At 39.5% G+C, this 25,060-nt stretch overlaps 1 protein-coding gene across 1 annotated transcript; it reads right to left on the reverse strand.

Annotated features, from left to right (window-relative positions):
- Positions 1–25,060, reverse strand: LOC129719581 (glutamate receptor ionotropic, NMDA 2B). The gene is made up of 4 exons (XM_055670977.1): positions 23,840–25,060; positions 23,267–23,499; positions 23,078–23,197; positions 1–14,041 (listed from the first exon to the last, which is right to left on the reverse strand). Exons 1-4 carry the CDS (start codon positions 24,258–24,260, stop codon positions 11,624–11,626), a joined length of 3,192 nt encoding a protein of 1,063 aa, XP_055526952.1. The 5' UTR covers positions 24,261–25,060; the 3' UTR covers positions 1–11,623.

Raw genomic sequence — 25,060 nt, forward strand, 5'->3', positions numbered from 1 at the left:
TTTTAACATTCATATGTTATTTTTTATTTATTCTCAAATGTGATGTTGTTGCGTAGGTGTACACTGTTGCCCGTTAGCGCCTGGTTTCGTGACCAGTAAATGCAGTTTTTACGCTTTCCAACGGTATTCTGGCATTGCGTTCGTCCTTTTTTTCGTTTTCTTGTTTAAATTTAGTTTTACGATTACCTGCATAATTTTACTAAGTGGGCGATTTCTTTAGCTCAACCAAGGCTGCGACTCTAGGATGGTATAGAGGTACAAATACGTTCGCATTATTCGGTTGCTACATGCCACGATTAATTAGCTTTGTTTTTTTTAATTGGATTTAATTAAATACACAAACATAGTTTACTTTTATCCATGGGTTATTAGTAGGCCTGTGCTGTCGACGACAGGTTTGAGGAAAGTTTCATCCTTAACCGCGTCATCGAAGCAGACCTTGTGATTTTTGTTTAATTCAGTTGATACCTTCAATGTTTAGTTAGTTTACGACGTTTTCGTTCATTGGTTTGAATACAGCTTTAGCAAACTATTACACCTACTTTCCGCTTTTTTGGCTTGATTTTCTATCGGGCTTGTCTCTTTTCGTTTTTTTTTGTCTGTGTGTTCGTCTGCAGATATTTTTTGAGTTTAAATTAGTTATTTAAATTATCCTATATTCAATATATGCTTCTTCAATTCAAATTTAATAATATTTACTTTACTCTATTAATGTTAACATTTATTATAAGGTTTCAAGTGCTGCTTTTCTATACAATTCTTTTTATTACTTGTTTTCTGTTACATTTTGTCGATTGTTGATTTTTTTGTTGTTTATGGGAGTTTCATTATTTTTTTTTCTTGTTTTACTTGCAACATAACGAAATTCATAAAGTGTGTGACACACACTAATGATGAGCAATCAGAATGATATTATCGTGTATAAATCTAATAACAACATTGGTATTTTCACCATCTACTTTTCCAGTCGAACAAGCTTCGGACAATCTCATTTGAAGCTTAGTTTACATGTTTAGAACATAGTTGTAAATGAACACTTAGCAAAACATGGTAATATATTCTCTATATAGCATACTTAATCACACAGAATTGCAGGTTCTGTTGCACTTAATTGTGAACTGTAAAATTTAAGCTTCTAAACTCTGACTTCCACATTCACTTTTACTGGCTTCTACTCGCAAATTCGCAAATAAGGGAAGGGATGGATCTGTTTTGCTTTGTTATCCATTGTTACTATAAAATATCTGTATCAATACGGTTTTCTAAAATTAATAAATTCTTATAACTATAAATTATTTGTCAATGTTACCAATCAATCAGTGATGATGGCTTTCGCGTGAGTCAGTAAGTGTATGTTGCTATTTCGATTCCTCCAGTCCGGTGCCCGCAATTTGTAAAGTAATGTAAATAATCAATCTTTTACTCCCATCAAATGAGCAAATGTGTTTTCTAGTGTTTGGCACGTATTGACGATATATTTTTCTAAGTAATTCAAACCAAAAATCTATGAAAAATGTAAAAATAAAATGGTTACAAATTGACAACCGGTTTTATCATGATTGTTTTTCATACTTTCAATTTCCACTCATAATAAAAAGTAAAGCCTATCCTACAGTGAAGTTTTGTACGAATTTCGGCGAGCACAATGAAATCTTTCTCTACAAATTTAAATAAAAACGCGGTATAGCCAACTTCCATGAGACACGAATGTAGTTTTTCCAATCAAAAATGTTTGGGTTTATTGTAAATGTCAAAGTATTAATAAATTACCGATCTTCCACAGCAAGTGTAAATAATATCAAATATATCAAAACTTCAACCCGGGATAAATCCAACAATACTATCTATTCAAAATTGCAATCTGTTACTCTGAAATGTGTCATTGGCAAAAATCTAGAAACATCGATTGAAAACATGCAATACCATGTTTGAAAAATTTCTGATGTGGGATTTCCATTGTGGCCAAACATTGTACGAACACATTAAAACAAAACATGCCACATCTTATGGCTGGGACAACTAGCTAACACATTTGTGTTTGTGTGTAAGCGCACACTTGTCCTGCACTTTTGTCTTTCTTTACAAAACAGCTTCAATTTTAAATCCTTTGTATGAACACGTATGAAACCTATAAGCTGTTCTTGTAATGATTTTAACATTCCTCAGTTACGCTGCTTACAGCCTACAGATTTACACTTCTGTCCGCCTACAACATTCTTCATTCTGTAACCTTCTGGTTTTACTTTTTTTCCGATGAATCCTACATATGTTTCATCTGTTCGGTTCCTTTAACTTTTTCAACATCTACATTAACAATAATACACTGTAAGATACACGTTCGTTTTTCAGATCTCGCAGCCGATTCACTCGTTCTTCGCTCATTCGTTTATATAGTGATTTTTATATAACCTACAAAATGTTAACCAATTTTGTTACAATTAGTAACGAGAAACGAATCGAGTCATATGCTGTTTGGCTGATATCAGTACATATTACGAATGAAACAACGGAATAATCTCCCATAAAGTTTTTGTGTTTTCCTTACTTCGTAATTTCGCTTTTCGTGTTTATTTTGTTTTATTCCCTTTTGATTTGAAGTTGCACCGTTTCATTCCATTTCGTAAATCTAGATACGTTTCGTTTGTGTCCGTATGTTTTGTCTTCGTCCGATTAGTACGTGTTTGGTAGTTTTTTTTTGCTTGTTTCGTTATAAAAGTGTTTTTTGGCTTATATCTCCGTCTCTGTAATTATTAGGCCTTTTTCATGTTTGAATGGTAATCATAATCATAATTATAATTCCTCCTCACTAACATACCACTAGAATTTCTTTGTGTGTGTGTTTTATTTTCGTTTTTCCTTATTTTGCGTAACATAACCAGTACGATTATTGAAATCTTCAAAATGCTTCAACGCAATCCAGAGTAGTGTTTGTTTTTTTACGATTTTTCATATATTTGTAAGTTTTCTATAAAGTTAACTGTTTATTTCCATTTTTATTCTTATTATTTTCTTAGTAAAACCACTCAATAATTTTGCTTAGTACTCTCGTGGGTTGTCTGTTTATTCATTTTAAATTACAATGCATCTGTTTATTTAGGTTTAAACTTTAAATGTTAGTAATGCTTCAGAAATCTGTCCGTCTATTATTTCTGTGTTTGAATGAACTGTTCGATTTTTTAGTGCTATGTGGTTTCCGGTTAGCATGGTTGTGTATGAGTGTAGTCACGTGGTACCAGCATTTTCATTTAACGGATTAGTTTTTTTTATATATAATAAGCGTAAAACGTCAAAATGTTTCTTTGTAGTAAACTTTGCTCTATATTAAACGTTTTTATCTTTTTTCTTTGGCCTAAAATTTGCCGAACTTCCTTTGTCTTTTTTGGCTTTCTTCGGGTTGGTTTTATTTGGGAGCAGGAATGGTATTTACACAACTGTAACAGTGATTGTGCTCGTTTGTTCTTTAGATATTCTGTACATTCGGCTTGCAAGGATTACGAAATATAAAAATAAATACCAATTGTACAACGATCAAACCGATCATAAACATTTGTCAAAAATGACAACTTTGTTGAATGAAAAGTAAATATTCAGATGCACGAATCTCTGTTTTGTGTACAAATATTGTTAATGCAGGTATAAAATTTATTACCAATTTCAATCTGAATTTGTATGTGTTTAATATAATAATCTTTTCTCTTGTTATAATAATCGTAAATAGTAAATGCTTTAGTAAATTAACGTTTATACCAACAATATCTATCTCTTTCAATGTACGAATTTCTCTCTTTTCGAATGTTTGTCAGCATGCCGGAACATGAAGTGTTTAACGGTTTTGCATGTTATTCGGGTTGGCATTGCCTTGCTAGTGTTTTGCCGGGCATTCTTTTTGGAAGGATTGACGCTAGAGCATGTTTACATAGACCACATCCGAATGTAATGGAAACTTGATACTAGTGTCCGAACACCTTGGACAATATGCCGTGAAATGAGAAAAAGTGGAAGGGTTGGAAGGGTGAGGAGCCAGCGAACTGCAGCCATGGACCCAGTAAAGTTAGGACGAGTCTTACTTACAGCAAGAGCCACCCCACGGTTCGAGACTGTTTGGTAAGGTGAGCTTCTGCATGAATTTATCCCAGGATTCGTTGAGTTCAAACAGTTGCTCAACATGAGCAAAAGTTCTAGGGCATGCTGCGACAGGTTCATTAAAACTAAACCGCAGACAGACGTCCAAGCTGAGTTTCAAACTTGTGTAAAGTTTTTTGCAGTAGCAATCCGTAACCAGATAGCGCTACCAGTATCGCCAGCCTCGTGCACCAGCGAAAAAAAATGTATTGTAGCGATAAGGTCACCAGGCGGCGTTAGTGTACAAGTGATTTATAACGCAATTTACTTTGAAAATTTACACGGAAATTTTGATCAATGTTGTTCTTGCTTGGACGTCTGTCTGCGACTAAACTATGTACGGCAAAGAAATTCAGTTAAACGAATAGCGCGTTGTGAAGATTAATTTGGGAGTAAACACTGCTCGATACCAACAAAGATAACTAGAACAAGATACCTAACTTCCATATTTTTCATACATTTTGAATACGACTGATTTTCGACGGTTAGTGCTGCCATCTGATGACTTAAATTCTCATAAAATTGTCACTATGAGCAAAACCGATTTATCGTGCATAGTCCGTCATCGATAGTTGAGCTGCTCAAGATTGTATATGAAAAAGGTTTAGCAGTTTGGTCAGCTCAACGCTTAAGATAACATGCAGATTATTGATATTGTCATTTTAATGCTATTGCCATATTTTTTGCACTTCAAAGTACGAAAGAAAAGTGTAAATTGACTGTCAGCGTGGGAGTTTACATTGAGGGGTTATATTTATTTTCAGGTCCCATTCTACCAACACTTACAGTTTGATATGACGCAAGCCAGGTTTCAGCACCATTGTGCATATGGTTAGGTTCACCGGGGCACGCGATTTTTGCTTTATCAACCTTGGCAAGAGTTAATAACTTGGCTGGAGAGCGTGCTCATAGCGGTTATCAAGAATTTCTGATGGTACGCTAAATTTTGAATGATGCGCCGATTATTCTTGATTCTTCCGGACAGTTTCATTTGAAAACTAAACATTCGTACACGTTATTATCATTTTTCGGATGGCAGCACCGTACACTCGTACAGTCGTCCACATGGATACTGAAAAAATTGTTTCACCTTTCAGCAGTCATGTCTTGGCCTTGTCGTCAGTTGATTTTAACGTTGAGTATACATCATATTAACAGTGTATAAATTAGTTCGACTTTTGCTCACGCGCAGCGACAATCATGTCCGATGAATTCTGCAAGAGTCAGGTATCTTGTTCTAGTCATCTTTGATACCAATCAAATGGCAGCGATACGGGGGTAAGTTAGCGGGATCACAGCGGGAAGCTCACGTAGTGCAATGCAATCAAATCGTTTTTGGATACACTGAATCCGCAGGTTTCAAATTAGCTGATAGGGAAACCAAATCAAGTTGCAATTCTCGATCAGGTGTACTAGTTAACAGTAAATCGCTTCAAGAACTGCGAAACTTTGAAATCACGGTCGACTTCTGAAATGAAACCGGGCTGGCGTGTAGCTTTTGAAATCATCGTTGCGTGATGCAGATGAAATGTAAGTCTAGTGTAAAGAAGAACACTAAAGTCTTTTACCTGATCGACCCTTTTCAGCTCCAATCCGTCGACGCGATAGTCGAAGATAACCGGTTTTAAAATACGATCAAAAGTTATAGCGGTTGGTAAACGGCTGGGCAGAGCGTACCAGCAATACAATCCGTACTAGTTGACATAAAATAGACCCCAGTGTGGTCCAGAGCATACAACCTAGCAACTCCTATCCCTACCTCTACGTTGTACCAACATGGATACGAGCAGCCAAGGGAAGATCGGTGAACTCTACTCTAACCGGCACGCGTGGACATCTTGGCCAGGGAGCTGCGAAAAGAGACGATGGAAATCGCAGCAATACAGGAAGTGCGGTACCCGAAGACGGGTGAACGTGAGCTCCGAACGATAAATCTTTCTATAGACTATCTCACCGAATCTCTGTAACCTCACTTTTCTGACAGTTAGTGGTAACTTTGTTTACGTTTTTGAATTTTTGCTTTTTTCTAATGGATCAATCGCGCGCGTAGTGGAAATGCTGCTTAATTTTTAACTGTTTTTTAGTGTACTGGCACCTCAAGCACAACATTTAACCGTCATTTTGATCACAATTGAAATGATCTGCTGTAATTAAGAACAAAACTGCATCACCCGAAGGTAAACAAAGTTACCAGTAGCTGTCAAACTCAGGTGCGTGACGTCACCGTGCGATGGTCTATTTTACTTTCAAATACCACATCTGATAGATGTGGCGGCGACAGAGGTAAACAAGGCGTCGGTTTTGTCATACAAAGAAAACAGATCATGCGGGTCCTTAAGTGGAGACCCACCAGTGACCGTTTATGCGTGCTAAGAATCGAGGACAGATTCTTCGAGTACAGCCTGATCAATGTATACGCACCAAAAAACGATAAACCCGATGATGTGAAGGAGGAGTTTTGCGACATATGGAGAAAGCCCAAAACATGATATAAAGATCATCATCAAGGACGCAAACGCACAGGTTGGACGAGAGCAGTTCTTCCGTCCCATTATTAGTGGACACAGTCTCCATGCTACCAGTGATGAGAATGGCCTGAGGTTGGTGAACTTCGACGCAGCGAGAGAAATGGCAATCTGTAGCACATACTTTGCAGGAAAGATATTCAGAAACATACATGGTAACACCCCAAACGCGAGGCATGCTCTCAAATCGACCATATACTGGTTTATGTCATCGATGTGTGGTCCTTCCGAGGCCCAAGCTAAACGCAAGAAAAGTGAGCACTGCGAACGGGTTGTTCCAGATGGGGAGGCTTCTCTTACACGACACGAAAGTTTCTTCAAAATCATAAACGGAATCAGGAACGTTATCAATCCCTGCTATGTGTAACAACAAGGAAGGTAACCTGATAACCGATAAGACACTGGTGGCCCTGCGTTGGAAACAGCATTTCAAGGCGTTGCTGAACGACGAAGAGGATAGGGCCGTCGACAGAAACAGGAGAGAAATTAAGGGGGATGGACAAGCTGCAGATCCGCCAGGCTTGGACGAGGTTGGGGCAGCTTGTAAAGAGTTAAGAAACACCACAAAGCAGCTGAAAACAACGGCCTCCCAGCCGAACTCTTCAAAGCCAGGAGTGAGCAGCTGTTGTGTGCAATCCATCGGCTCATCTTGAAAGTTTGGCCCGAAAACAAACTACCAGCAGACTAGATGGACGAACTCATTTGCCCAGTCTTTAAAAAGGACCACCGACTCGATTGCAGTAAATATCGAGGCATAACAATCCTCAATTCTGCTTACAAGATTCGCATCCTTTTTAAAAGACTGAGACCGACCCATCACCTTGCGTCAAATCCTTGACAAGTTCAGAGAAGTTATCTTGCTAACTCATTATCTGTTTATAGAGTTCAAGGCGGCATATGATTCAGTTAAGCGCAGATTATGCTTGAACACGGTTTCACAACGAAACTGATTATGCTGATTCGTGCCACCTTTTACGGGTTTCCATCATGTGGATAGCGGGCGTAATTTTGGACCCGTTTATGCCGTTGGACGGTTTGAAGTAGGGTGGCGGGCTCTCGAACCTATTGTTCAACAATGCTTTGGAAGGAGAAGTCCAGAGAGCTGGCGTGCAAAAAAGCGGTACTATTATCTCAAAGTCTCATGAGCTCTCGCTTGACTTTGCGGACAATATCCATATCGTCGGTTAGCAAACGCAATATTTAGAACTTGACAATATAGTCATTCAGCAACTCATTAATTATTGTTCTTATAAAAGGAATTAGAATAGATTTAATAATCGCGAATAGGTTCCCGTCATAGAGGAGATTGCTACAGAAATAATCCCCGACCGACCCTTCGTGCGGGTGCTAGATTAGAAGCAGGTATAGAATTTCTAGATCCGTGCGAGGCCACTAATCGTAAGCGGTCTATTTTCTGTTCTGTTCTGTTTTCTTAGTCTGTTAGGTTTAGCCAGCGTCAATGACTATGCGAATTATGGACGAGTAATGCTCAAAGAAAAGGGCGATAAGTCCTATTATCAGCCGGCGCGTCTGCGTACGCATTATCATCTTAAGTAGGGAAATAGGGAATGCAAATCCGGCGCTTTGTAAAACATTGTAACTATCTGAATGAATGTTGTCGTAGGCGCGTGTAAAGAAAGCCGAAACCTTTTTCCCGTTCAGGTACCGGATTAGGGGAAGGCAAATTTGTCCTGGCTAGGCGAATGGAAATTCTGTCGCGTTCTTATTTGTTCCCTTACGAAGATTCGGAGAATCTTCTCTCTCATTTTCTCTTCCATACGTAGGCATAGTTCATAAGATTCGAATTTGTAAATTTTGTATATAAACCCGATTTTCTACCAAATAAAATCATACCACTAGCAAAATCGAACTCGCGTAGATCTTTCTTCTTCCGAACGTTAGATTTCAGAGGTTGTCCCTTGCGTGTTTAAGCCTTTCGAATGCGAAAAGGACCTTTGCACGTCGGTTAAGATAACCCGAGGAATCTAACCCTTTTTAAAAGAAAGACGTTCTTCTTGATAAACTCCTGAAGTCGACAGTCGGTATTAACCGCAGAGCAGTTGTGATAGATGGGGTATCTATGAAGTAGTCAACGAATTTGTGTAGGGGAACAACGGGCAAGACGGTCACCCTAAGGAAATCATTCATTATTCTGCTCAAGACACAACATTGCAACCAACGATATTCATAATATTTGACATTCACTAGTGCTTTTCATAAAATAATGCAAACCTTTCCTTTTTAGAGTGATTTTATATTAGTTTTCACTAAAATAAAAACAGTCTCGAAAAACCACTATTTCACAACGTGCATATGAAACGGACCGGCTGTGCTGGTAAGACGGCCTTATGAAAAACTATAGCAAATTTCTTTTCTATACGGGACGACGCGCTGCGCAAAAAAGCACGTGTTTAAAGCTTACCGTCCGCTGCGCAGACACATTTACATGTAGCATATTTACAGGTTTTAACAACGTTTCTAATGATGATTTTTATTTCAAATGAGAGTTAATGACTTTAAGTCTCATCTCACGTGCTAAGAATGCTGATAGAAACAATATGACATGGTGCTATCGTCGTTTTCTCAGACTGCCCATTTTGCGAACACAACGACTGACCGTCTTGCCCAAGAGGCAAACAATTTTTTGGATCGATGTGATTTCCAAAAAAATCATATTTTCACTAAACTATCTTCACCCACATGTTTCAAATATGCTTAATTATTCCAATGTCATTGAAAACTATATTTTTCTGAAGTTTTACCGCAGCAGAAGCTTAAATTCGGTACGGCAAAAACTACATCACATTGCTTTGCTGTTGAGGGTGAGCTTATTTTTATTATTTCTCAAATAACTAACTATTGTTTCAATCTTCATAATATCTCGAAACTCCCAGAAAACTGTTGGTATGTAACTGGCATAAATGATTTGTGTTCATTTCAATGGTTTATATAGAAATGAGCAACGGACCATCTTACCCGCCCTGTCCGTGTTGCCTGTTGTTCCCCTACCTTGGTACTCTCGTAACGTGTGACAACAACGTTAATCGGAGGAGCGACCAGCAAAGACATACTCAGCAGAGAGCCCGACTCTGTGGTAGACCCCGTACTCGTTGGATGTGTGGCGTGGATGAGAACGCCCGATCGGCGGGTGTTAGGGGCTATTGGAGAAGACTATCCCAATATCGAATGATATGGAGACGTATTCTGGATTCGGCAGTGGGTCGTTAACGACCTGTCGCCATAAAAGTTAAGTAAGTAGGAATGTTATAATGTGTAAGTTATACTTAATACTTGAACCAAGTTTTACACGTCTCATCGATTATCAGGTTTCCTTCCCTGCCGTTGCACATGGCAACCGTACGCAATCTTTGCCAAAGTTGTCTTATGTATTCTGATAGCCTTAATACTAAAAATATCAATCAATTTCAAATTGGGTTGGAAATCGTTCCATGACTCCATGATTAGAGAGAGCTTGAAATAAGATATTGTTTCGCAAAATAATTCTAATTTTGAGAGAATATTTAAGAATTTGAATAGTGAACATTTTTAGAACATATAATTTAAAAGATCCATTTTAAACTTTGCATACAATTGCAAAAAACTCGATAAAAGTGATCGCATTTTTCTAAACAACAAACATAAAAGCTCAAAAAGATGTTAAACAATTTGAAAGAGTTAATATTCGAACCTAGAGAACATTATTAGGCTCATCAATTGATATTCGAAAGAGTAAAAAAATGAGTGAAGTGCAATCTATTTTCACAAACTTTAAAACTTTAAATAAAAGGCGAAGCACCAAGAGATACTGGCATTTTCTATGTCCTCATCAAAAGACTTTTTGAAAGCTCGACAGTCTTTTTCGAGCCATTAGCATCCCTATACCGAGTAACAGTGAATGACAATGAACTCATGTCCTGGGCTCAAATTAATTTGTGCTCGCTGTCAGCAGTGAGATAAAGATGCATGAAGAGAGGCGGTGATATGCTATCTCGTTTACATAAATGTTGAGATGTTAGCCCTTGAAACCATAGGCGTGGTCTTTTCAATTCTGAATCCTAAAGATATTCAGCTCAGAGTGAATAGATAGGTTATGGGCGCAGAGTGGCGCAGAGAGAAGTTCAAATGACTTCAACGATGTGATGGTACTGTGTTTAAAACCAGGTGAAAATTTAATCAAGATATAACTAAATGTAAGTAAATTTGTCGGAGGTCGTTTTTTCTAATTTCTTTTTTCGAAGTGCAAACATTTTTTGGTGTGCAAAGATGCAAAGAGAAAATTGTTTTCGTGTATAATACCGTTTTGAAAATAGAACGGGACAAACCAGCAAACTGAGCTGTCACTTACACTACATAAGTTTAAAAATTGACGTTGAATATTACTAAATCAAAATACTCCTAATAAAATTCATAGGATCAAATCGGAAAACATGCTCTAGGATCAACACGAAGCTATTAAAGTCGAAAGTCAATCAGGCCCGGATTTGAGGGGAGGCAAAGGGGGCAAATGCCCCGGGCCTCCCGATTGAAGGGGCCCCCTTGTCCTAGGGTGACCTTTTTTTTGCTTATCACCTGCTCGTCTGTAAAGAACGTTACCTTTAAATGTTTTAAGAAAATAAAGCCTCACAAACAAATTTGCCCCGGGCACCCCAGCTTCTAAATCCGGCCTGAAGTCAATTAAACTAACTTTCGTTTTTTCCCTAATCTTCAGTAGTCTCCAGCGCCGGCAAAACTCAAAACTTTTTAAGCTCGATCTACCACGGTGGTTTCCAGTTGTATTGTGTGGAACGGTTGATTGTTTTTCGTGCAGTTGAACGACTTCTCTGATTGGTTGTACCTACACGAATATTCAGTACACTTTTTACCAGTTTAGTAGTAGTTGTAGATTGACAGTGTTTACAGCGTTGTTAATGAGTGAATGTAATGACCCTTGTCGACTATGGGCGGGTTCAATAGTTAGATTGGTGGTGGTTACTTACTTACAGTACAGTTTCCATTTCGGCAATCTCGGTCTTGTACGACCATCTATACAAATCCTGCGCACTTCCCCCGAGACTTAGATTACCCAGAATGTTCGGTCGCTGATGGATGTTCTCCCGGCGACCTGTGCCTATGATGTCGTTGGTAGACGCTATCTTAATTTGAGGAGGTTTAATGCCATGCGAATCCATTGCTTTCTCCAACTGACTGTTCCGCAATCGTGTCATATCCAGTTCGTGTTTCACTTTCCACAAATGCGTATCGCAGATTGGATCGTTGCAGCGGTGGTGACGGAGAAGTTCAGTCGCTTCAAAAACCGCACCTCTGAAGGTCAAAGACTTACCCATAGAGAGAGAAATGAGGGCACAGCAGCCTCCACGATCTTTTTTCGCCAAACGCTTACGAAAATATTTGAAGTATAGATGTTCCAATAACAAAAGTAAAGCTGCAAGTAAAATTCCAGCCATCAGTAGTAGAAAAGCAGACAAGAACTGCTCTAGTGCAAGAGGATCCGAGGATTTGTGTTCTTGCTTGCCAGGACGGCAGGTTCCTGTCATCCAGTATCGCCGGAGCCGTTCTAAATCTCCATTGGCACGAAATTCCAGGAGCCGTTTGTTGAACATTTCAACATATTTCGAGTTGCGACTGAACGCTAGCCCATAACCTGTCATGGCATACCATTGTCCTACAGTTAACAAACGACAGTCTTCATCTTGCTGAACTAGATAATCAAGGACTGTTCCATCGTAGATGAACGCATCCATGCCACCATTTAAAACAGCCGCAACGCCATCCGCTACACTGGTTTTATTGTATTGCCTCATGTAGTAATGCATTTCCTTGAAGTATTTCGATATAGTCGAATCGGTATGACTCCAGGGAATCGTGCCGAATTTGATGGTCGGTTTGTGAGAAAATGGATGCAACAATCGTGTGTCATCCAGGCCGGTAAATTCATGGAATTCCTCTCTGGTTATCATGAACGCGGCAAGATTGGCAGTGTAAATGGCAAGGAACACTACAGCGAACATAGCCCATACATTGGTCATGAAGCGGGAAGTGAATCCTCGCGGCGAATCAACGTGCACTGCTGCTTGAAACAGTACGGCCCACACCAACCAATAGGTACGAAACAAGGAAAAGCGGTACGGTGTATTGTTAGCGTTCTGCAGGACAGTCTTCATGTCATATCCGCTAGGAGATAGCCATTCAAAAAGAAATATCATAAAAGTGGCTGCCTGAATAGCGAAGATTCCTACCAACATCCAAGATGCGGTATCAAACGGCTCTAGGAAAGCCGTTGGGGATATGATTCCGGTTCTTTTGGCAACCACTATCGCAATTCCAGTCTCCATAAATGGTTCGCTAAAGTCTACAACAGCTTCCCGCTCGGCGTTAATCATCAGAGACGTCAGCACCATGTCAGTCTTTCTATTCACCAACTCGTGAATTAACCCATTCCATTTTCCATTCTCCAGTGTTCCCCACTTGCCATCTTCCACTCTTACTAACTCGTACGTGAATCCCAATTCTTCAGCGAATTTCTCCAGTAGATCGATGCAAAACCCACTGCAGCACTGATAGAATGAGCCATTCTTGTGCGCTTGACCCATGTCGATGTCTGTCATTTCGTGATCCGCCGCAACCCGACACAAAACGCCTCGATCCATTAGACATTTTCCACTGATTGGATCTGCGGGAGATAGGTTGATATATGGGGCTTCCTCCAAGAACGTGATTTTGAGGTGAAACTTTTCTGGTACCCCTTGTGGAGGTGAATGTGAATCACCCGGCCAGGCTATGTCCCTGATGTCCAGTTTTTGCTGTTGCCACGATTTCCACATACCAATTTCCTCCCATACCAGACCCTTACTGTTAACACTAGGCCGTAGATTCATGATCTTCAGCTCCGCCCATTTAAGATCACCATCGGTAGTAAACTCAATGTTTGGTCTGTTCGGCTCCCCTTCCAATGACACATTCCTCAGGTATTTGAAAAACACCTCACCGTTATCCCAACGGCCACGGCCTTCATCTTCGCATGACAGCTGATGCGTGTCGAGACCCCGGCCGAAATTTTTCGGGTCACTTAAATAATACTCTACGCCGTACGCGTACACTCGAATTGCATTAGAAATCTCATTCAACAGCGCACTGGAAGACGTATCAAAATGCACCCCAAGCATGCCAACAGGAAACTGCGTCGGTGCTTGCATGTTCTCAATCACGCTCTGCGTGACGACCCACACGTAATTTTCACCGGTTATGTGCAGCTCCTCGGCCGCCTTCAGGATGTCGACGGCTTCGTCTTTGGTGCAATATAGCAGCATCACCCGGGCCTCGCTGTTAACCAGCTCGACCAGGTTGACCGGACGGGATACGATGATCGAGTTGAGGATGGTAAATTTAAAGTGGTCCTGTAAGGCAGAAAGAAGGATACATTAGTAAAATGGCAGAGGCTCTGATGCTCAGATACTGTTTGGTATATGGTATAAGAAATTTTATTACATGTCTAGACATTGTAGCGTTGGAGAGTAAACCTTACGTAAATTTAGGTCGCTTGTCGTGATAGTCTATTCTTAAACATTGTATGCTGCAATTACAAACTATGGACTTACGTAACGCTATCGAAAAAATCTATAAAACACTTCTCAGAGATGGACGTGAAGCGATTATTGTAGTATCTACTAAATGATAATGGGAACTCATTTTTGTCAATTCTACTGAAACATGAATGAATACCCTGAAAAAAATCCAACATAGTGAAACCTTCTCAAACAATAAAATTATAATAGTGTTTTATTACATTAAATAATCATTTTTAAAATATTTTTTTTTTCTTCAGCACTACTTAGATCACTCTAAGACCGGCAATATAAATGGTATAAAAGCACCTTCGCAGTGCTAGGATTGGTATTTGGCATCTTTTTATCGACCCGTACACTTGTGTATGACCTTGTAGCAAACGTTACTGGCTACCAGTACAAACATTTATATAGCGTTAATTTACGCACGTCATCACGACGCAAAAACACGCGGAAACAAGCAAAGCAAACCCGAAAAAAATAATATAAAACAAAACTTGAAAGTTGCTGTAATTGTACATAGTTATACCACAGACAAACAGACATGCCTCTTCAAACAAAAATCCTGAAAAATTTTCGTCCTTATTCGAAACGTTAAACTCATGCGCCACCATGTGAGCTTATTGCCTACTAACTTGTTTTCGTAAAACGGTCTAATGGGTGTGCACGCTTGCTTGAATCAACACAAGCGGCATTACTGATGGTTTTTGTGATTGATGATGAAAAGGCACGCTTGCTTATTGCCCACTGAGCAAAATTTCAAAATTATCGTTATTTTTCTGGTCGATGAAATCGTCATTGAATGGCACGTCTGTTTGTCTGTGGTTATACCATAATTGAACTACGTTTTTCATAGTAAATACATCAATTTTACATTGAATGTCATTTTCATTGTCATTGGGGGGTTGTTATGTATCTTATCTTAACAGCATTTCCCTCACTATTCCCTGGTTTTCCCTGGTTGAACTACTAGATTATCAAATTCAGGCGCCTAATTTCGATATAAACGTTAGTCAACGTCAAAATCATCCCAAATTGTCACCATTCCGGCGTCAGCTTAAGAAAATCCCCTGCAAATCAGATGCAAACTGCTTAAATAGGTTTAGGGTATTTGAAATCGTGTCCCTCAACTGGGATTTTCAACAATCTGAAAACAAGTACTAACAGAGAAAAAAATCACAAGGGTTGTATGCAAAGCCCCGGTATGTTGGTAGGGTTGTTTATTGCATTACTTGTATTGAATATGTTTAAAATTTTGTGCGAAAGAGGAGTTGAAGTGCTACCAAATTTTAGTTTGCACATACATCACTGAACAGGAATGAAACAAACACTATACAACGCAAACAAGTTTCAACAGTGTATGCAGATTAAAATAACATTTTATTTCAAATTTCAGCGCAAAACGAGAAAATATGGAACCTTCAATAATTTGTTTTTGTCCTTATAAGGACTGTTGTTCAGTTTCATCTCAGATATAATCAGGGGTGGTATTCTACGCGATTTTTCGGGACTCGTAAGTAATCTACGTAGAAAACTGTATTCTACGTTTTCTACGGTAGAAAATAAACACCCGAAAATTCACAGTATGACTCATAAAATGCCATTCGCTGCGCTGATTAGGTGTATTTAAGTAACGGGAGAATTAATATAACAAAAAAAAAAAAAGAAACACGAAGAAGCAAGAAAGTGTTTTTCCGAACTACTTTGTGATTATGGCGAAACAAGCAATGATAAAGAAACTCAAAAAGCGAAAAAAGTTTTCACTCAATAATGTCAATAATGTTAATTCACGGTTCAACAACATACGGAACGACTCATAAACTGAGTAGCTCCCTAAATACGCATAATTGAGTAACAAGGCGTTTTGTTTGTTACTCACTTTTTGGGTACAGTATTATTCAATTCTGGGTCAAGTAATAACTCATTTTTTGGGTTCTGAATTGCCACCCAATTTAATTAACAAATTTTTGTAAAGTTTTGAAGATAAAATTAACCATACATGGGTTTGTTGTTTGTACTGGCTAGAAAACCCTAGGATATTTTGCAAACGGGAGGTATCTCTAATCCAAAAACTTATGAAACACATAAAAAACTAATTCAACCAAAGCGTCGTTGAATTCGACGTTACTCAAAACTAAATTATTCGGAGGAAACCCAAAAGAAGAGTTAAAGTTACTCAGAAACATAAAGAACCTTTACTCATTTTTGACAACCACGAATATCGTTCTGAACTGAGTCAAAGTTGCTCAGTTCATGAGATACTATTTACGAGCGTGTACTATCGCTTTGTAAAGGCATAGAATCAGGGCCGGATTTAGACGATGGGGGGCCCAGGGCAGATTTGTTTGTGAGGCCCTCTTTTCTTAAAACCTTTAGAGGTAACGTTCTGGGAGGTGACGAGCAAAATAAGGTCGCCCCAGGACTAGGGGGGCCCCTTGAGTCGGGAGGCCCGGGGCATTTGCCCCTTTGCCCCCCCCCCTCAAATCCGGGCCTGCATAGAATGATGTCTACTACAGATAGAGATACTACAGTCTCTCTATGCCAGTGAAATCTGAAAAAAATCTATCCGTAATTCAGAAATTTCGCTCTCGCACAGGCAAATGCCTGCAAAAATCTGCACACATTTACAGAAAGTCTGCGTAAATATAAGAAGACTCTGGTCCTTCTTTACATTATTATTCATTTAGAAATGACGGCTTGAAGTTTCACACACTTGTTTGTTTGCGTCAGGAATACCAGATGTGCAGATTTGTTTGCAAACTTCTAGCAGCAGACTATTTTCCAACTGGGGTTACATACACAACGACATCTGAAACCAACTTTCAGATGAAACATCAAAAAAACTCGTTAATGTTTAGTTTACGTTACGAGCAACCGACCAAGTAGTTGAAGAAGACTACGACTTTGAAATGATTTTGGAAAGTTCCGAAATCGATGGAGATTAAGAGCAACGATTTTAAAAGTCAAATTCGTTTTCAATGCACACAAAATAATCATCACAATTTGAAATGAATATTTTTAAACTTAAATTTTGTTTATTCTCATGTAATTCACCACAGATAAACTCTTTGCAGGTTTTCGTAGAATACTCATTTTTGGTTAGGTATTCTACCAGAGGTAATCTACGTAGAAAACTCGTCGAAAACTACATGAGGTGTTCTACATGACATCCCTGGATATAATGTTAATCGCTTGTGTGCTGCCCCAACAGAAGAGATTGAGGCATTTTTCTGATAACACAGTTGAAAGCTGTTTTCACACTGAAAATTTGACAGCCCATATACTTTAGAAAACAAGCATCCAAAATGTTAGTGTGTTGTCAGAATACGTCAACTTTTCATTAGAGGAAGCGCCGGCTAATGTACCTACTACTGATGCTCCACGCTACTGCACAAAGGCAGCTTTTACAAGAGGAAGTGCCGCTGCACTAGCTGGCCCCAATATCGCTGCTGATACCACTGCTGCTGCTCATGCTATCCGCTGCCACAGCTGCTGCTGTTAAGTAAGGACTGCTGTTGTCGCTGTCTAGAACTAATATGAGCGGTTTCGGCTGAAACAGGTTCTTATATAGGCCAAATAGTACATTTCAAATTACTAGGTCTATAATTCCGTCAACCGTGCTTGGGAAAGCAATCATATAACGGCCAATCAGATCAATCGATTCGCGTTTCAACAAGGATTGATCATTTTCAATAATATAGTTGTTCATCATATTAGGCTATATAATTTTTAAGGTTTGATCATCACCTAATGTTCATGCAGATAATAAAAGCTGTTCGGAGAAAATAATTCAGTACCGTCATCCGGGGTGAGATTGTGCCAAAAAATGATGCTTTTTTGATCTCAAGCTTCTAACGCACACATTTAAGCAAAGAATTCGATCCAAAATACACCAATGCATTCTAGAATGTTTTGTTATCAACTACAACAAATATGGTTGAGTTACAATAAACTATAATTTTGCTAAAAATACATAAACTTTGGCTCATCAGTCATCAGTTTATATAGAATTGGTGTACAAAATTTTGTTACAATATCAATAATTGAAAATTTCTATCTAACAATTGAGAACAGTAAGCTTCTCAAGCTTTTAGTCATTATTCCGAAGAATACCATAGCTAGACAACATACCTTATGCTGTGGGGACAGAAAACATACCCTATTTAAACAATGCAAGTGTTTTGATGTATACTGATATAATTTAGTCGTGAATGTGAATTCCGCACACTGTGCCGTTCAATATAGCTTGGCACAATCTCACCCCAAAAGGGCTCGAAAAGTGAACAGTTTGGAAAAACATTATTTTCTGAGCCGGCACAGGTTCAATGCATAATATTTCTTCAACACATTGGAGACGACATCCTAACGTACCAACTGAGCAGTAAGTTCTTGTGATTTCTTGATGGGGTTGGTTTTCCTGGGACATTTTTGGATAACGTTATTTGCGCATGTTTTTCACCCTGTACTTTGAAACATTCTTTAAGCGAAACAGTTCACTGATATTATCTATATTTCATTTCAAGTTGTGAATAAATATGTCATGTGATCACGGTAACCCCTATGCCAGGTAAGTTCGAATCCCACCGCCGACATAGGTGTCGATGGTTGTGAGGTGGCGTGATCCACTCACAACCAACCCAACTGGTCTAGATTCAATTCAGCCGACACCGGGAGATTTTCTGAGGCGAAAAATCTCTGGGATCACGCCTTCCATCGCATGAGGAAGTAAAGCCGTTGGTGCCGGTACGTTAATAAAACGGGTCGTGAGTTAGGGACCTGGGTGTGGAGTCGCCTCCCTGGGCGTCGGTAATTGGCCACAACAGTGGCGGAAATAGACCGACGGAAAATAAGCGAGAATAAAAAAAAAATTTGTCATGTTTCATAAAGTATTGAATTTGAGGTATTAGGTTTTGTAAATCTCAAGTAATTTAACATACAAACATTTCCCGTTTTGGCTCAATCTCACCCCCGTGGCTTAATCTCACCCCGGCAGACGGTACGTTCTGAGACACGGAGATGAAGTCAAATTTATAACTGGTCCAAATTTGAAGGTGTAAATTAATTTTAGAGAAAATATTAACTCTTCAAATAGGCATTTCTTTCATCCTGAAAAGGATTGTATTACTATGTCTATAATGTTGTCGACAGTGCTTGGAAAGTGGTCATATAACGACCAAGCAGAGGTCGAATTTTTCGTTTTGATAAGGTTTGACAATTTTAATAGTACAAAAGTTTGAATAATAAAATAACAATTTTTTTCATTTGGGAAGAATCTTAAAAGATTTTCCAATCTATTGCTACGAAAACAAAGGAAATCCATCGAAAACTAACCGATTTATTAGCATTTGAAATTGGACATATTTTTCACTTCTTCCGGTTTTAGATTTTCATTTTACATCCCTATGTAGCCGAACTTCCTGAGAGACGTAGTTCTACGTAAAAAAGTTTGTATATCATTTTACACATTTGGAGTATTTCTTCTCAATACACAGGAGGCTGTTAAACTGTTTAAAATAGGTTTCCTACCCTGTTTCATTACTATCAATAAGAATCCTCCCGGTTGGTCTCAGTGGGAGAAAGAATTTACCGTACAAAACTTTCATGTAGGTATTATTACAATAACGCACAAGATTATTTCTATCAATATTTCGTGATGTTCAGTAGAGATGGTCGGGTTTGATGTTTTTCAAACCCGTATCCGAATTTTTTCTTCGGTCAAAACCCGAACCCGAAACTTTTTTATTCGTTCAAACCCGAACCCGACCCGAACCCGAAAATTTTATTTCATCCCGAATCCGAAATTGTGAAACCCGAACCCGACCCGAACCCGAGATTGCATAGATTTTATAATCGGGTTTCGGGTTTTAATACCCAAACCCGACCAGAACCCGACATTTTCAAACCCGAACCCGACCCGAACCCGAAAATATTTTTTCACAAAACCCGAACCCGACCCGTACCCGACACTTTTAAAAATTTTCAAACCCGAATCCGACCCGAACCCGTCGGGTACGGGTCGGGTTCGGGTTTCGGGTTTGAAAACCCGAAACCCGACCATCTCTAATGTTCAGTACAGCAATGTATTGCGCGAATGACAAACAATAGCAATGTTCGTTTACATGTTTGTACTTGGTGAATTTCAAGGAGAATTGGAACAATTCCTATTTGTAGAAGAAAATAAAAATTCCGTACAAGTGCTTTAATTATCTCTAATCCATAACAGGTCTACAAGTAAATATGTTTTCTGACATTTAATGATAGCAATAATTAAAGTTAGACTTCTCAATCTATTGGAAATAGTTTTCATAAATTTCTGTATCGCTGTTCGTTTTGTTTGCTGGAAATGCCGAGCGGAAAATCATTATATTTGGAAAAGCGAGCAAACATCACGGCTCTTAGAGAATGTGGACTAACTATTCGCAAAATAGCTTATAAATTGAACCGTGATAAGGGTACCACAGTGAATTTTCTCAAAAATCCTGAAAACTCTGCTATCAACGAACGATCCGGGCGTCCATCTTACTTAAGTCTTCGAGATCAAAGACAAATATCTTGCCTGGCTGTTGATAAAAATTTGGGTGCAGGCCAGATTAGGGCTTGAATGTCTCTTTCAGTGTCCAGAAGAAGAGTATTGCCGATTTTGAAAGAACTCACTTCAATACCAGCAACGTTTGAAAACATCGAAGCTTCTACACCGGCACAGAACTGCGATATTGGAGTTTGCGGAACAGTATATGTGTTGGGCGGACGAGCGGAAATCCGTCATCTTCTCAGATGAGAAGTTTAACCTGGATGATCCTGAAGGATGCTAAATGTATTGAAGGAACCCAACAAACAGCGGGGGCCTAGTGTGGTTGGTAACGTCTCTGCCAACCACGCTCGACGCCTGGGTTCGAATCCCACCGCCGACATAGGTGTCGATGGTTGTGAGGTGGCGTGATCCACTCACAACCAACCCAACTGGTCTAGATTCAATCCTAGCCGACACCGGGAGATTTTCTGAGGCGAAAAATCTCTGGGATCACGCCTTCCATCGCATGAGGAAGTAAAGCCGTTGGCGCCGGTCCGTTAATAAACGGGTCGTGAGTTAGGGTCCTGGGTGTGGAGTCGCCTCCCTGGGCGTCGGTGATTGGCCACAACAGTGGCGGAATTAGACCGACGGAAAATAAGCGAGAATAAAAAAAAAAAACCAACAAACAATTTTGTTAAATTATAGCTTGTTAAGTTGCTATTCGGTGGATTTTGGCTGTACTAAAGCTTAATATTCCGTTATACGACAAAATTGTTTGCTGGGAATACTCGCCGAGAACCCGAAACTCGTCATTCTAGAAACTTTCAGGGAGTGGTGTGAGCCGCATTCAGTATTTCGAAGAAAAAAAAATCTAGGTATTTGTTTTATTTCTCTCTGCTAGATCTGCTAGACAACGTTTTGATCGATTTTGTGGGGTGGAAACTGTATTTTCCAGCATGACAACTTAGCGATTCACTGTTCAAATCTAACAACGTTATGTCTAACATCACGAAACGTTACTGTTTTTAAATGGCCTGCTATAAGCCCCGATTTAAACCCGATCGAGAATCTTTGGTGGATCTTGTCACAGCTAGTTGATGTACATAGACGTCAGTATGAAACACTTGGACAATTAAAGACTGCCATTAAAGAAGAATGGGCTAAAATTGATATCACTACTCTTCAATAATTGATGGCATAGAAACCCCGACTTTTGGCAGATGTTGTTAAAGTCAGAGGTGTCAATACAAAATACAAAACATGAACGCTTGTTTCACGAACGAGTGGTAGGGAAAACGTTAGCAATATTTATTTAAATACAGAACATCAATTAAATTGTAATATAAAAAATTTCTGTGGTTGTGTTTCAGTGTGGCTTTCATATTGTGTTTTGTATGATTTTGCTCCAAAAGTGAAAATATTTTAATTTTTCGCTTGCCCGGTATATATCTTCCTCGTACTGTGATCACTTCAGAACTTCTAAATCGCTCTAGCACAGTGAATTGATTTATATTTTCCTTTCATGAAACGGTTGTTGAAAATAACCAAAAAGTTGCACATTTTTAACAAAATTTGACGACGTAATCAGCCAAAAAAAGATTGTTAGTTTTATCAAACACTTGGAAACAAAGATTTCAATGCAAAAAGACAAAAAAGATACTCACACTCAGTAACATTAACAAATTACTGGCAGCCTAGAAACTTATTTTCCATTTCGCAAAATGTTGGAACCTAACGGTCAGAGATCAGAGATGGATACTGACACGGTACAAAAAGACGGAACAGTTTAAAATGGTCGAAAAAATGGTACTGTCCCGTTAAAACCGGTACGTCTGCTCAGCCTACATAAACGTACACACACATGAGACAATGGTTAATTTGTCGAGCTGAGTCGATAACATCTATTTAGCATTTATCGATCGATTATATTTCATTGAATATAATATCAAATAACATCACTGTAAGTAAAAACTCGCCTTTCATCTCACGAGGGAGTCACTAATCGTAGGTTAGATTATTGGGTGAAGTCACTTTCTGGCACAAACAAATGGCGGTATTTAGTTTCAGTATTTTTCAACCCGTTTATTCAATGTCCAGTGAAGTTCCAAAGTTAAATACCCGAATATTCTAGAATTCTCCCTGACACCTTATTTTTATACTGATGTTTCATTAACAGATGTAAGATTAATTCACTTTGCTTTTCAGTGTTTTTCAGAAGGGCTTAGTAGACATCGCAAAGAACTTTTCTCAAATGAAGATTTTTACGTAAATTTTAGAATTTATAAGAAAATCGACTCTACAACGTTTCGGCCCTTTGAGCACCAATAGGTTAATACAATAACAAACGTAACACTCACCATTGCAGCAACCTGCTCACGAACCGCTTGCACAAAATCGTCATGGCCGGCGATCTGCGATGTCACCACCGAAAATTGGTGCCACTTGTAGCGTTCCAGAATGCTTAGCATTGCGGCACTCTGCAACCAGGAAAGATTTTTAAAGTTTGAGTGTGATGCACATTTTACCACAGAACCAAAACTTGATACCTGATGTTCGATGCTGGGCGCAAGCTGCAGTTGAAGCGTGGACTGCGATGCACGCCGCTCCAAACCGGAGTTATCGGCATTCCAGGAGATTACAGGAATGCCCAGATATCCAGCCAATTGGAGGAAGTACTGAGCCGAGGCAGTGCTTCGACCATAAGATTCGTAGTTCATCATGTACAGAATAGCGGACACATTCGCGTGCAGAAATTCTTTACATAATGTGTTGAGAATCGCTTCGTTGCGAGATGAAGAGAAAATGTAATTGTTAATTGATGGACGGTAAAACGCGCGGTGACGAAGGGTGGTCACAGACACCGATGTCCAGGGATGAAATTAGAGTAATTATGTTCATAGTGATGAATGAGGAAAAAGAAAAGAAGAAAAAGGCGAACCAAGGGCGGTGAGAGTGAACACTGTAAATATATACGGCAATCTGCGGGGGAGTCAGGCAGGCGGTGGATGGGCCAAAATGGATATAAATGAAGATTTGGGAGGGAAAATAATGGTGGGTAATGAAGCTTATGAAACTGCAACCTTCAACCTTCACTCCAACGATCAAAATTCTGCACTTACCTGTGGGGCTAGGCGTGAGCGACATCATGTCAACTTGTATGTTGGATGTTTGAAATTCGTGATCCTTCAGAAAGGTCAGCTTCGGTCCACGCCCCTTCTGTAAACCAAGCACGGCTGTACTGATCGAGCGAAGATAATCTCGTCGCCCGAAATTAGTGTGTGGTACCAAAAGGCCAACATTTAACTGCAGCTTGTTACGAAAGCTACCCAATCCGGAACCACTGCTACTACCGCTTCCACGACCACTTTCGCTGTTACTGGAACTGCTACTACTGCTGCCCCCTATGCTAATTCCACTACCCCGATTTGTTGTTGCCTTGTAGCTTTTCACTTCCACGCCCGAAATTAGGCAACCGAGCAGCAGTATCGCGGAAGTGAGCAATAAATTCATTTTCCCTGCTAATTGGATTCCAATTTTCATCGATATACAACACAACAGCACCTATTTTTGCATGTAACACAAGCATTCAGCATCCGCCCGAGAGGAGACAGGCGAAAAACGGAAATATCAGAAATGGGCGTATTTCCTTTTTCACTTATAAATTCATCTTTACTGCACCTCGCGCTCTTGCTGGCAAAACCCAGCGGCAGCTTTGCTCGATTCCTTTTAGATTTCGACAGCAATTTTCACAACCATTTTGCACCAACTCTGGCACCGAAAAAACACACCCGATGCCTCGAGGCCAGCACAAAATTCATAAAGTACCTCCTGATTGCGACTTTGTACACGGTTTGCACTAAGAAAAAAGGTGGAAAACTCCTTTTGTGTACTCATGGAACGAGAGTTGAAAGGCGAAAATTTATCCTTCTCGGTTTGTCCTTCTCAAGTTTCCTTGTGCCTTTGGTTGCACTGTGGTCTCCTCCCTTGTTAAACCAAATTATGAAACACACTACTACATAATACACTCGCGCGCGTCAGACTTTGCAAACTGTGATGGAAAAGATTCAAGATGCTGCACTGCTCCTAACCAGAATATTACCGATGTGCAGATGTGTGTGCCAGCGCTTTTGGGCGGCCTCTCCCTTATCAGTTGTAGAAACTGTTTGCCGAGGACAAGCGACCTACTCGACGGCAAGCGTCTTTCAATTTTGCTATCCTACAACATCTACTTTTTGTCCCATTAAACGTTTTTCTCTGCTATCAACGTCGAGGTATTTACAAAAGTCAAGTCCAACGAAAAGGATAAATTATGTAACAAGAAGCACTGTAGCAGCAATGCC

This window comes from Wyeomyia smithii, chromosome 1 (genome assembly GCF_029784165.1).
Source record: "Wyeomyia smithii strain HCP4-BCI-WySm-NY-G18 chromosome 1, ASM2978416v1, whole genome shotgun sequence".
Classification (NCBI taxonomy): Eukaryota; Metazoa; Arthropoda; class Insecta; order Diptera; family Culicidae; genus Wyeomyia; species Wyeomyia smithii.

Excerpts from the sequence above, each read along its gene's own strand:
- LOC129719581 (XM_055670977.1), bottom strand. The coding sequence starts at position 24,260 with ATGAAAATTGGAATCCAATTAGCAGGGAAAATGAATTTATTGCTCACT. Across the intron at positions 23,500-23,839 it reads GCTCACGCCTAGCCCCACAG|CGATTCTCAACACATTATGT; the intron begins GTAAGTGCAGAA and ends CTCGCAACGAAG. Across the intron at positions 23,198-23,266 it reads CGCCCAGCATCGAACATCAG|AGTGCCGCAATGCTAAGCAT; the intron begins GTATCAAGTTTT and ends TCCTGGTTGCAG.